The sequence below is a fragment of the Aspergillus lentulus genome (genome assembly GCF_001445615.1).
Source record: "Aspergillus lentulus DNA, contig: Alt16, strain: IFM 54703, whole genome shotgun sequence".
In the NCBI taxonomy this organism is placed as follows: Eukaryota; Fungi; Ascomycota; class Eurotiomycetes; order Eurotiales; family Aspergillaceae; genus Aspergillus; species Aspergillus lentulus.
The window spans coordinates 2,827,520-2,840,992 of NW_028322113.1; the positions used below are offsets into that span (position 1 = coordinate 2,827,520).

The 13,473-nt window shown below is 47.7% G+C and overlaps 3 protein-coding genes across 3 annotated transcripts; 2 read left to right on the plus strand and 1 right to left on the minus strand.

The window, feature by feature from the left end:
* Positions 1-6,974: 6,974 nt before the first annotated feature.
* ALT_8376 (ubiquitin carboxyl-terminal hydrolase) lies at positions 6,975-9,808 on the plus strand (the record flags this gene model as incomplete). The annotated part of the gene is made up of 4 exons (XM_033561403.2): positions 6,975-7,013; positions 7,072-7,472; positions 7,533-8,642; positions 9,085-9,808. 4 exons carry the CDS (start codon positions 6,975-6,977, stop codon positions 9,806-9,808), a joined length of 2,274 nt encoding a protein of 757 aa, XP_033417294.2.
* Positions 9,809-10,296: 488 nt separating this feature from the next.
* rpn8 (proteasome regulatory particle lid subunit RPN8) lies at positions 10,297-11,499 on the minus strand (the record flags this gene model as incomplete). Its single annotated transcript, XM_033561401.2, has 3 exons — positions 10,297-10,893; positions 10,969-11,240; positions 11,316-11,499. 3 exons carry the CDS (start codon positions 11,497-11,499, stop codon positions 10,297-10,299), a joined length of 1,053 nt encoding a protein of 350 aa, XP_033417292.2.
* Positions 11,500-12,224: 725 nt separating this feature from the next.
* Positions 12,225-13,200, plus strand: adk1 (adenylate kinase ADK1; the record flags this gene model as incomplete). The annotated part of the gene is made up of 4 exons (XM_033561400.2): positions 12,225-12,384; positions 12,448-12,500; positions 12,567-12,721; positions 12,795-13,200. 4 exons carry the CDS (start codon positions 12,225-12,227, stop codon positions 13,198-13,200), a joined length of 774 nt encoding a protein of 257 aa, XP_033417291.2.
* Positions 13,201-13,473: the final 273 nt, after the last annotated feature.

Below are 13,473 nucleotides of genomic sequence, written 5' to 3' on the forward strand. Positions count from 1 at the left end.
TACAACGGTGGTAAGATTTATGAATACCTAATTACGGCGCAACATAGGGTCTGTTCAGGTACCTGCCTAGGTTATAGGCCCTGTACCTTCCCATATGCTAGCTCTGTAGAGTGTTTCTATTCCCTATGCTCCAAAAGTGCCTTTGATTTTGAGGCAACTCGTGGACATGGGTTGGGTAGGTAGAAGGGTCCATTGCCTATTTCTCTGGACTATTCTAATATTTTTTATTATTATTACTTGGTACCAGTCTCTAACACTAACAGTACTCCGGACTCTTCGAGTAGCTATGACGGGTTCCACACCCAGGGTACTAGATACTTTAATCAAAGCCTTTTCTGGCGGTCAAACCTCTCAGAACGTTCGAGCCCGTGATGTTGGGTTGGAAGACTGAGTTTGATCATTTGATGAATGCCTAGCATGTTCGTGAAAACAGGAAGAGATTACAGTAGCCAACAGTCAGCTTGAGAAATAAAGTGATCAAGTTATCTTCCAATCTGCGAGAGACGGGAGTATCGACGAGGCTTTGCAGGGCCAAGTAACTCTGTGCTCTCTGGATTCGAGCATCTTTAAACGTCGCTGATCTTATTTCTTGATAATCCCACCCTCAAGTGGAGGGCAATAGAGCACATAAGAAGACTCGATTGGAGATCTGGCGATGAGATTATTCATGAAAAGATAAAACGAGGGGAAATAAGAGGGGCACTAGAGGACCAGAGGGGACCTAAGTAAAATAAAGCGAGTCTAAGCCCTTTCTGTACTTAGACTTGAACAACATACCGGGAACCCCGGTATACGAACCACTGATTGTCCTTTAAATTTTTGAATGAAATTCCTATTAAATTATCTGTTCTTTTCCCCTCTTTTATCTTATCCAGTATTTCCCTTTGTATTCTTCTATCTTGGTTTATTTCTTACAAACCTCATCGTCCTGCTTGTTGCCCAAAGATATTACTACTTCGAGTTTTGAAGAATTGGCTTATTAACTATGGTGGTAGTTCTGACAATCGTACATCAGTGACGAACGGGCTGTTTATACTCAACGTTGAGTCTTGCAGATACGGATAGTCTAATACAAATAAAGTCAGAGAGGGCAATGTATACAACTACTCAATGTGGATATTAGGATATGATAACATGGAGAGAATTTGAGATGAGAGCATTAACTACTTCTGCTGACAGGCAACAATATTGAGAAGATATATATATATATTTGCCAGCGTCAGGCTTGTACCGGTTCGAAGTAGACGATCAAGTTCACGTCTCAACGGCTTTTCTGATTTTTCTAGGTTTCTAACTTCTGGTAAGCCGGACCCGAGCCCCTGCGATGGATCTCCATTCTCCAAGCAATTAGTCTAACGGCGGAGACGAACACCCTTTCCTTTACGGGCAAGTATCGACCAAGAAGCTGAAAACATAAGATTGTTCTGGCCGGTGACCACGCAATAATAATATTTGTGCCTACTGCCTAGGATTGAATAATAGATTGTACATCGTCATCGCTTGTGCGATTCGTAAAGGTAATTCTACCTAGTCACTGCTCCGCTGTTCTTCTTATTACGAGTCACCTACTTGCCGTGAATTTAGCTCCGTACGGGGCCAGCAGACACCTCTACATGTATCTATTGACGTATCACTTATCACTTATCACTTGTTGTGTGTACACATGGCTTCCATTGTTCTCCCGAACCAGCTGGTTGTACATGACCTGAGTTCCCGACATCCTTGAACTGAATACTTAAATGAAATGTTCAGGGATAGGTTCTAGACTCACTTCTAACCTTGAAAATAGTATTTAGCATGTTAAGGTTGGAGGTACTCGGTACTTCATTACAATAGCCCCCCAATCATCCCTCTGAAGAGCATTCTTGGTTCGTTTCAGTCATCTACAATCAGATCCAATTAATTCTCCAACAGATGTGCCCCTCCTTGGTGGATGAGCCCTACTAGTAGGACCTAGCTACAGAAGACTCGTTCGCGATCAGATGCTTCTGATGATCTATTGCGAAATTAGGGCTTGTTGATCTGTCGGACCAGAACCACAATTATGAAGCAAGACGCGAATCTAGATTCTATCTAAACTCGCCAGGGGACCGACATTATGATCACTATTATTACCACCATAGCCAGAACCGCACGACTCTCTATGATGAACCCTGAGGCGGATAGCGACACTCTTAACACTATTTGTGCCCTGAAGTAATTATGATATCGGGTGCAAGACTATTAGCGCATATTCAACTTTATACTACAGAGTACGGAAATTTCCACAGCTCATTGAAGTTGTGCAAAGCACAGGAAGGAGTCTTAAACATAATGGTCGTACTGATTGCTGAACTTTCGTTTGAGAGTTATCACTCCTCTCTTCGAACCAGAGGGCCGAGGGACAAGGGGTTACCCGTCAACTGCAAGATTACCTAGGGACCGGTGGGGCCAACGGTGGCTTGCCTTAATTTACTGTTCCGACTAAGGCGGTGGATGACACATAGTATCAAGCCAGCCAATCAACCCTTTCCAGTGCTCGGGCTTGATCCCTTCATGTCCTCAAGTAAACAGGTATTAATTGCATTGTTATTCAGTAGGTAGCAGGAGAGGTGCCGGCGCTGGTCTACTCTCGGAAAGTGTGAGGCTTGAATGGGAGCCAAGTTGCCAAGCCGCAGGAATAGGCCCGAGGTCAAGAATTATCTATTACGGACCCCAGTCGACAACGGTCCTGACTGAGATGATCTATTGCATTCGGTCGTTGTCCGTCCGGCTGAGTTGACAAGTACTACTACGTTCCCCAGACACGTACGGTTAATGACAGTTAAGTGCTCCCCTAAGTTGAACAAAAGAGATCAGGTATTAAGAGCTGGTTCTACTGATCACTCTTGCTCAGTCATACGACATGTATCGGAAATCACACAATACAGCTTGATTTGGATCAGGACATCAAGTGTCGGTGGGCTGCAACTTACCAATTTACCTTACCTGCCCATGTTCAGTCGGTCGAGAACAGGTGTTTCCCTACTTGGACTTCAATAAATGAAACTTCTATACTCTTCTTTCGAAGAGTCCTAACCATGCCTTTGGAAGAGTGAATAATAATACTGAACCAATACCTCGCTGGTCTCTGCACTTGCAAATCCCGAGTGCGACACGAACCTCAATGAAATTCGATGAATATGCAAGCGTTGACCTGATCAGCCAGCCCAACTTTTCATTCAAATGCCAAGTAAGTCCGGGGCTGCACTAAAACCATCATGTAGTATAGTCACAGAAAATTGTGTATTGTGTAGATAGGATGTGAGATCAAAAGTGTGCCATTATTCGATCATAGAATTAGTGAGGGTGACGTGTGTGGCAGGATGTTGGCGTTAAACAATCCAGGATAGATGACCCTTTTGAAATGAGAGCCATAGAGTACAGATTCTCTATTAGCCAGTAGCATTGGACTGAGCGCATTCTACAGCCAGGCGAGGAAACTTTCAGTAACTGGATTGATCGTGGAAATGGACATTGATGCTCGAATGTTGATGAACAGCTGAGACTGTTTTGGTCCTGAGACGTCAAGAGGTACCTATGGATACCCGTACCTTCCTAAGGTATCGAGTTTCAAACGGTCGAGAAGGGCAGCCGTAGGCAACCAACACCATTCGCTGAACGGGTGGGGGTACTTCAACGCCCAGTCCAGACTAAGGTAGGCTACAGGCTACCTATCTATTCCTGGTAAGTACGCAGTACGCAATGATCGTCGCAAAGAAAATGTCCGACAGGCTCAAGCGTTTCCCCCCACCCTGCGCCACGGTTTGAGGCAAGGTAATTTAAAATTGAATTTGTCTGTGACATCAAGCAGAGGCACCTATTCATTTCCCTTCATTTCGCTACCGAGGGATCAGGTAAAACGAACCTAGGAAATCGTCTATATCTCGTTTGCCAATTCAAATTTATGCACCTCCAATATGTTATGATGAATCTGAAGGACGATCTAAGCTACCTAAACGAGTCAGTGACAATCAGATCCCGGTATTCTATGGAGTACTGACTATCTATCTACAGAGTATGCTGTTTAGCTGCGGTCCAGTGGAGCATTGAGGCTAAAAATAAGCGAGGAAAGCGCTCTAAAACGCAAATAGTCAGGAATTACTCATCATACTCTGTAGCCCACAATCAAGATCTACAATGAATCTCCAGTAGTGGTTATGTACTATGACATAGTAATACTGCCCTACAGAGTAGGGTATGTATCTGATGTAGGCAGCAACACAAGTGATCCAGTGGTAAAGCCAAAGTGTGGCCCTTGGTGGCTGTGGTAGAAACCGCGGAAAAGTCGATATTCTCGTCCCGTACGCGATAATATTTGACAATGACAATCAAGTTATCAACCGTTTGGTGGTCAAACGCCCAGGGTGGATCTGGGATTGACTTCTGGTTTGCTGTGGTGGAGTCTGTAGTGCTGATTACGGTGGATTTTGTGGTGGCCGTGGCTGGGCGATGCTTTGTACCGGGAAAAGAACCCAGCTGTCACCTTCCAAAGATAGATTAAATTGAGCTAGAAATCCATGGTCGAAGTCATCAACTGGGAGTCTTTTCGTAGAGCTCAGCCTCTCTGTCTAGCTTTGTATGTTCATGGATAGCCACGCAATCAACTGCTGTTTTGTTAACTACTAGGCATGAAATTGGCAGGAGCCCATGGTTATTATTAGAGCTACTTACTAGTTCTGTCATTGTGCTGTAGATCAATATCTGACTTCAATTCTCTCAATAACGGGTCAATTTGACCTCTGACAACCCTTCATCATGAATGTTAGACATTATTACCCTGACATCAGAGCTCAGTCATACTTTAAGCTAAGTTGCGTTCAAGGCAAGACTTTGAATGTAAAATATCCATCGACAACTGTGCTGTTGCAGCTGTAGATAGATATTGAGCGTGCGCTTCTATCCAGCAGTTCATCTACAAGACATGGTCCACTCGACGACTTGAACCGCCGTATGGTTGTACTGCTAATTCAACGTTCCAGAGGCTCAATACCAACGGGACCAAACCATCCCAGTCAAGGCGATCAGATGCCAGCGGCGAGCCACGGTGAAGTTGGACGGTTGGGCATGAGCCCTGACTGTTTGGCGTTTACTGTCGAGGGGTCTAGGCTGGCTATCTGCGTCGTAGTTGGCTCCATATCTGACAAGCTGAAACATGAATCTCAGAGATGTGGGGAAAGACACGAAATTACTCGATCTTGAGTTTACGACCCAGGCTCATGGCCGAGAGTCAACACGGCATTGCCGCTCCAGTGCGAACCAAGTAATAATACTGACTTGACCATGCCATGGACGTGGCGAACAAGCGGGACAAAGTCTGTGAGCCATAAGAAGAACCGGTTCATGAGCTCTGGACTCCGCAAAAGATAATGTCCTGGGTCTGATTCAAGAAATTATCGGGTCTGGATTGTCAATCATCTCGGAGGAATGGCAGATAGGAATAGGCACTTGACCCACCCATGTACCTTCACCCTCTGCGTCATTGCTTTAGTAGAAGAGGTTCATCATACTGACTTGAAGTCTGAGATGGTTATGACACAGTTATGGAATGATGGTTGCAGTTGGCAGCCAGCCCAATGAATCTACAGCGATTCATAGGCCAGTTGGGACAGAATGGGCCACAATACTCCGCCATATTTGTACCTTAACCATGATGCTGACCATGCAAATAGAATGATTCATCATAAGCGGCCAAGTATATCAAGCATATCATGATAATGTGGGAACGCTGATGCGTCTGTTCCATGCAACAGGCCCATATTATATAATTCTACTGTTTCATTTGCAAACGACTTCCCGTGTCTGTAATATCTTTGCTTCAGGTTTGACAGTGTCCCTCGGAGCTGGAATTGTCATGGAACCTAGATTTCAAACGGTCGGGATATCGTTGGGTACTCTGGCCAGAACATGCTGTAGGTCTTTGTTGATTGATGTATCTCAGTGGCCAAACAGCGCCATCTCTCTCAAACTCAGTAGGCACAATGTGTTTCGATAGCATAATAGAGCGCCCAACGAGATACCTAGCTGAATACTCTGCCACTCATGCCACACTCAGTAGAGTACCCTCTAGCGAGAGATGCAAATAGGCGAGCCTGATCAAAGACAGGGATGATGCTTGTCTCGAAGGCAAATCATGCCACAACTGTCTAATTTTGTGATCTATGACCCAGATGCTCCGAATTGTCCTTGTTAACTGACAGGTCTGAAATCTCTTATCATGTTTTCCTCTGCTTCCATAATGCTGTATAAAAAGGACGCATAAAAGAGAGGGGTAGCTTTGTTATTTGACAAAAGCGAATGAAAGCAGTGTGAAAGAGGACGGTCCATTGTCTAAGTGAAGATGCTAGTTTCAGAATCAATCTCCAAGAAATGTCGTGGATGCTACTTTTGTTTCACACAGAGGCTATGATCAGTTATTCATTGTCTGCATCATCTGAATCTCTACGCAGTCCTAATGCATCATCTCAAAGAAATCAGGCTTATGCCTTTCAATGCTGAACCTTGGGAGACATTCTCTGATATACCTCCCTGCACAAATTTGACAAAGCCATATTTGAAAGCAAGCGAACCATCTGATAATTCTGTACTCATTTCGGATACCTTCTTTCATTGCACCTTCGCAAGGCTACAATGAAATAGCATCCTAGGTCCTTTTTTCAGCGTTCATTCAACATGGCTTTGATTCACAATAATGACAAAGGACAGACTACGGAGCAAAGCAAGCAGTCAAGTCGCAATGGCTGTCATGACAGGCATAAATCTTCAGGATTATTTCCTGTCGAGAATCGCATTCATGCCCTGAGTCTCTGCACTGGATTGATACGACTCATATTACTGCAACAAGTGGAACATACTTGTCTCATCAGGTTCATCATTACCTTGTCTACTATCCAGGACGACCTATTCTGCATCTGCAGCCGCAAGTATATATTACCGGCCAGGCTTGTGTGCGCGAAATGGCGAATCAGCCCACACCCCCTTCAGGCTCTCTTCCTGTAAGTCCTCCTCTAACGTACATAATCTTACGGAGAACTGATTTAAAGCAACTCCCAGCAGCAAAGCGCTGTATCCGCGGCCTGGAAACATGTCTCCCTGAAGCCAAGCTTGCCCACAAGAGGCTTTGACAACAATAATGGACAGAACCTCTGCTACAGGAATGCAGCCCTCACGCTGTTTCTCCACACCCCACAGTTTCTAAGCTGGTGCGAGAACTACTGGGGGCAAAGCACGAGTAATTCAGTCCCAGACGTGGTTCGCAAATTGTACGACATGTTCATTACCTACTGGCAATGTCCCAACCGACATGAGCAGGCCATGGAGACCTTGTGGACAGAACTTCAGAGTCCAAAGTACGGCCAACTGTGCTGGCAAACAACCCTGGGCCAGCAGCATGACACCCTTGAGATGCTGGAAAACATCATCTCGCTCCTCCAAAGGCACACAAGCCAGCCCTAGTAAGTCGCGCACTTTCCACGTCCCATAGAACATAAATATCATGAAGCTGACACATAAAGCAATGACGAGCTCATGGATTTGATGACCGTCGTACTGAGCGGGTGCCGCGTTTGCAAGACATGCAAGCAGAAAGACTCAACAGCTGGGGATAGGGTACGGTACCTCAGTGCAAATCTCCCAGGCTCCAAAACAGCTACCCCCATAGAGGAGGCCATCATTAGTGGCATGAAGTCGGAGACTCTTGCGGATTGCAAGACATGCGCCACTAAACAGATCCCTCATGAGATTCAGACTCAGATAGTATATCCTTCAGAAATCCTTATCGTTCAGGTCAATCGATACAAAGAGTCAGGGAAACTGAAAGACGAAATAGAAGTTCAGGAAGAGTTAGTCATTCCAGATTCTCTTCTAGATGACAGTGTTAAGGGACAAGGCAAGATCGGTTACGAGCTCTATGCTGCCATCTTTCATATCGGCGATGACAGTAAAAGCGGACACTATACTGCGGCCGTCAAGGGTCCCTCTGGTCGATGGGTGATGACCAACGACAACCGCGTGACGTTTACCCAGACATTGGAAAAGAGCATGAGCTCGCCAGATGCTGGAAAGGAGAATGCTTACATACTTGCGTATCGGCGACTGGAAACCCGGAGAAATTCAGCTGACTCCAATACAGGTTCATCAGCCGCCGTCACGTCCTCCAGCCCCAAAGCATCAACCATTGGCCAGAGCTCGGCCCCTTCAGGATATATCAATACCGGCTCATCGAATGCATCAAGCTCAGGAAAAGGGTCGGTCAAGGGTGGTGTACAAATGAAAGGGACCATTGAGCTGGAAGGGAGACCAATCCAATGGACGATCAACCAACAGCTGCTCCTAGACCCAGGTAAAGGTGCACTTGTAGCTCTGGGGCCTCGAGCAAGAACGCAGCGTGCTACTCTGCAGCTGACGTTCACTTCAGAAGAAACCGGCGAGATCCTCGACGGACAAGTCACCATTTCGCTCAAACCACGGGGAGTGCAGAAGCCAAAGAGAGCTCCTTCAAGGACTGCAGACACCAAAGGTTCCAGTGCTGGTACCAAGAAAGCAACAGACACAGTGTCCGGTAAAGCAGCCAAGCCGAAAGGTGTCACAAAGAAACCTTCGAGTCCGCCAAAAGGAACCCGTCAGTCGGCGAGACTACTCAGTAAAGTCAAAAAATGAAGAGTGCAAAACCACATCCACTGGGTATAATACGCATAGTAAGTATACGTGGTTGGAGCTGATGTTGACATTTTCGCCCCTGCAAGGATTGCGGTCCTTTTTGTTCCTTGTGTAACTGTATTGCGGATGTGTTTTATGTATGATAGGCAATGCTTACTTATAACTTGTTGACTTCTTTTACATTGAAGTCCAGTGCCTGTAAAAAAGCGAGATAGTCATAATTGTTCTTATGGTAAGTGGGGACTTAGTCGACGACACCCGAGCATTTCAATCGTCTATCAGGACAAGCTGAGAGCATCCATCAAGCATACGTACTTCCATGGAGTTAGCGCTGGAAGATGATCACAGAAGCCTACCTTCAACTACCCAGTTCATTGACCGACTGATTTTACAACTCGCATCATGTAGACCCGAGGTGCAGGATCCCGGCGATGGGATGAACCATCCCACCATACGTCCTCAACGACACACTTCCACAAGCCAGTCACCTTTCTCTTCCCTCCCCGACGCTCAATTATCTCAAGTCAAGTCAGTTATGCTGACCTTGCACTGTTTCTTCCCAAATGAACTCCTCCTGGCCCTAGATATCCTGGACCGGGGACTGGTCAGACGATTCACGCGGGATGACCACGTCGGGGAAGCATCTGCATGCTCACAGCCCCAAGAAACCGAGCCCAGAAACGCAGAAGGGCCGCAGGAAGACATGTTCTATGTCATATCCACGTCTGTGGCTGCGCCGACTTCCCCATCCCGGGCTCCGCGGACACGCGTAGAGCCAAAGGGCTACGAAGTCCGCCTGCACGCCTGGAACTGCACATGTCCCACCTTTACGCTCAATGCCTTCCGCGATCTGGGACCGGCCTACACATCTCAGTCTGAGGGAGAAGCCGAAAACGAGACCCTGGCTGAACCATCTCCCGTCGGCGACTACCCGACTCGCCGCTATGTTTTTGGCGGCTCGTTGACCCGAGGGGCTAGCCGACTCGCACCCCCTGTCTGTAAACACCTTCTCGCGTGCTTGCTGATGGTGCGCTGTCCTCGACTCGTTAGTAGCGGCAACCGTGGCCAAGCTGGTCCTGCCTTTCTGACTTGCGAGGAATTGGCGGCGTGGTGTGCGGGTTGGGGTGGATGATTCTCGCAACCACGCAGACATTGATCCGCGAATATCCCTACGCCTCTGTCCTTGGAAGGCGCTACGGTACTATGATACAAGAATTTACTTAATCCCAAAGTCTTTCAGTTGTGCCTGTCTGTCCATCTGCCGGGAAATAGGCTTTCAGTCTGCCGCAGATACCAGAAGTCAGGGAGAGCCTCAAGCTTCGAAGCATTTGACGTCGACGCAATTACGGACACCGCGCTTTCAATGCGCAATATCATAGATACTTCCAGAAAGAAATCTAAGGGGAAGTATCCACTTACGAAATTGGCGGCTTGTCTACAGTCCAGCATCCGATGGCGTGTTATACCGCGAAGGAATGAATATTTCTAAAACTGCTCGAGCTCGCTTGAGTACGTGCTCGGAACGAGCTCGATTCTCAGATTATCGTAATATACACTTCCATGCATAAACTGAAAATGGTTTAAATTTCATGTCAGTTGTGCCATTGTTGAATGACACTTCTAGCTCTTCTTCTTCGACTTCTCCTGGTCCTCCTTTTGCTCGCCGTTCATGCTATTTGCCTTCTTCGCACCCTCCTTGTCACCTTTGGCAGCATTTGCTTCTTGCTCCTTCTTCGATTCGTTCTCTTCTTGTTGTTGTCGGTTCTGTATCTTGTTCTCAATCAAATCGTGGAAGGCGGTGATAGCACGAATCAAGCTGCTGATGTAGATGGCCATCAGTTGATCGTTGGTCTTTATGCTCATCGCCCGCGCTAGTTCACTGTTCTCCATCTGTGGTTCCGACCCACTCAGACGCGACGTGGTTGCTGGGGTAGATAGGTTGGGAAGAAGGTTGAACACATCTTGAAGATTGCCAAGAATAGCGTGGTTGACCGGCAGCTCGTGATCGAGGACCTTCTGGAGATATTGGCCGATATCACGCAGGCGCAAGTGCAGACCCTGCAGCGACTGAAGCTGCGATGTTATGCGTGTTGAAAGGGTTCCAACGGCAACGTCCCTGATGTCTCGAAGCAGGTGTTCAACACCGATTTCCTCAGCCTCCTCGGCCTCGATCACTGAAGGGGTATGGACAAACGTTCTGGACGTTGTTGTGCCATCCTATGTAGAGCGAGCGAACCTGTTAGTTGGATATGATTGAGGAGCTCACAAGGGCATCGCACGGAGTCAACCTACGTCCTTGATCTCGTCAACAGCAAAATAGGCATCTGTGGGAACGCCAACTTCCTTTGGTTGGACGTCGACAATGACCAGTAAGGGATTCGGTGTGTATCGCTTGAAGAGTTCATTGATCTCAAGATCCGAGGCTCGTAATTTAGGACCCGAGTGATACCATCCGACAAGCTTCTCGCGGGCGTTGATTTTCTTGAACATGTCTCTCATGGACTCAACGAAGTTGTGATCTAAGAACCAAACGGAGGGATCCTTCTCATCTTCCTCAAATGGAACTAAAAAATGAAGTCATCAGTACTGCCGTCCATCTACCAGGTAACATAACCAAGCCGATTTGGGAGACGACGGACCTGCAAAGCTGTTGGATACTCGAACGGTCTGGCCCGAATTCTCTCCGAGCAGCACACCAACAACACGCTTCCGAGTTCCCTTGGCTGACCGTCCATAATGATCTGCGACTGAAAGAAGGACTAAGGGAGCTACCGTGACGGTGCGCGTGACGAGGGAGAGTGTGTCCGCCGTGGTGGCAGGCATTGTGGATCGGATCAGATGAGAATGATGCCAGAAGGAGGGAGGGTACTGGAGGCCGTGGACTGATCACAGACGCTGATTCCGATTGCACGAAAGACTGTGAATAATTGAGCAAGCGATGGAGAGAGGAAAGTGATCTGGGGATGAGGATTGGAATGAGAATGAGGAGGATTATGATGATGACGGAGCGAAAGATGGAGCTGCTGTTGTTCTGCCCTGGAGCTCCTCCGCTGCTGAGCCACGCGAGCTTTGGTGGTAGTCTTTGTGGCTTGTGCTTGGCTACCAATGCACCAGCCACTTTAGGGCCTTGTTGCCTGAGGCCAGCTCGTCGGCACTTATGTACCTTCAACTATTATTCGGTATATACTATGGACGTAGAAAGCCTCATTTAGAGGGATTGAAAGTCATAATGACTGGATTACATGTGCCCATATGTTACCCTGATTCAGTCGCTCCTCGTAGGTGCGGGAGCGTTGTACTTGGCCAGTAAACCCCGAACCTCGGACGCGCGGGAGAATGCTCCGGTTTAGATCTCTTTTCCTCCACCAAGAATTAGTTCTCCGATCCTCCCTTCTTTTCCGTTTCCCCGTCACTGAGCACCATTCTCTGCCAGGCACCTTGATTCCTTCCCCTCCCTCTCCTCTCCCTTCTTCCTTTTCTTATTTCTGTTCTTCTCCGGAGAGCTTTTCGATAGCGTCATACTTCGATTCTAGCCGTCAGTAATCGCAATGGCTCCCATCACAGAAGAGGTCGTCCACGGTCTGAAGGACATGATCGAGAAGCTTGAGAACCGTGTGCAGGAGTTGGAGGGCCGTCTCGGCGGCGAATCCAAGCCTAAGTCTATCGCCGAGCAGATGCGCATCGTCCTTATGGGACCACCCGGTGCTGGTATGGTCTTTTACAAGAGTTGCCGATTGCGATAATGGCTCCCTGGTTCTAATCGGGTTGTAGGCAAGGGTACTCAGGCGCCTCGGCTTAAGGAGAAGTACTGCGTGTGCCACCTGGTACGTTATTGAATTGCAACCAATTGAGCAAAGTGCGCGTCTGACACCTCTTCTCCAACCTCAAAGGCTACCGGTGATATGCTGCGGTCCCAGGTCGCCAAGAAGACTGAGCTCGGAAAGGAGGCCAAGAAGATCATGGACCAGGGTGGTCTTGTCAGCGACGAGATCATGGTCAACATGATCAAGAACGAGCTCGACACCAACACTGAGTGCAAGAACGGGTTCGTACACACGGGCCTTGTTGAAGCTCATTCAGTCAGAAATGGAAAGTGACTAACTGACCAATGTTTCTAGATTCATTCTGGATGGCTTCCCTCGTACTGTTGCTCAGGCCGAGCGTCTGGACGACATGCTCGAAGCTCGTAAGCAGAAGCTCCAGCATGCTATTGAGCTGCAGATCGACGATGCCCTCCTGGTCGCCAGAATTACTGGACGTCTTGTCCACCCTGCCTCTGGACGGTCGTATCACAAAATCTTCAACCCTCCCAAGAACGATATGAAGGATGATGTCACTGGCGAGCCCCTGATTCAACGTTCCGATGACAACGCCGAGACGCTGAAGAAGCGTCTTTCGACTTACCACGCCCAGACCGCCCCTGTCGTCGAATACTACAAGAAGACCGGTATCTGGCGGGGCATTGACGCCAGCCAGGAGCCTGGCCAGGTGTGGAAGAGCTTGCTTGGTGTTTTCCAGAAGTAAATGTAGAAAGTCTTCTGAAAGGTACCATATGGGTTCACGAGCGTGCGTCATACAGCCGCCGTAATATCCCCTGCCGGCAAGGGGAGGAGCGGCATGTGCGAAGGATAGATTCTGAAACGATTCCATGTAATCTGCAAGATGTGCGCGTCTGCCTCTTGGTGGACTACAAAGGAGGGTATTTGGAGAGTCCCTTTGGCGTCCGTACATAAAGATACCTTCAGTGGAATTACAGCGATATGTATAGTATCTTTTGTTTGGCGACCAAAATTCACT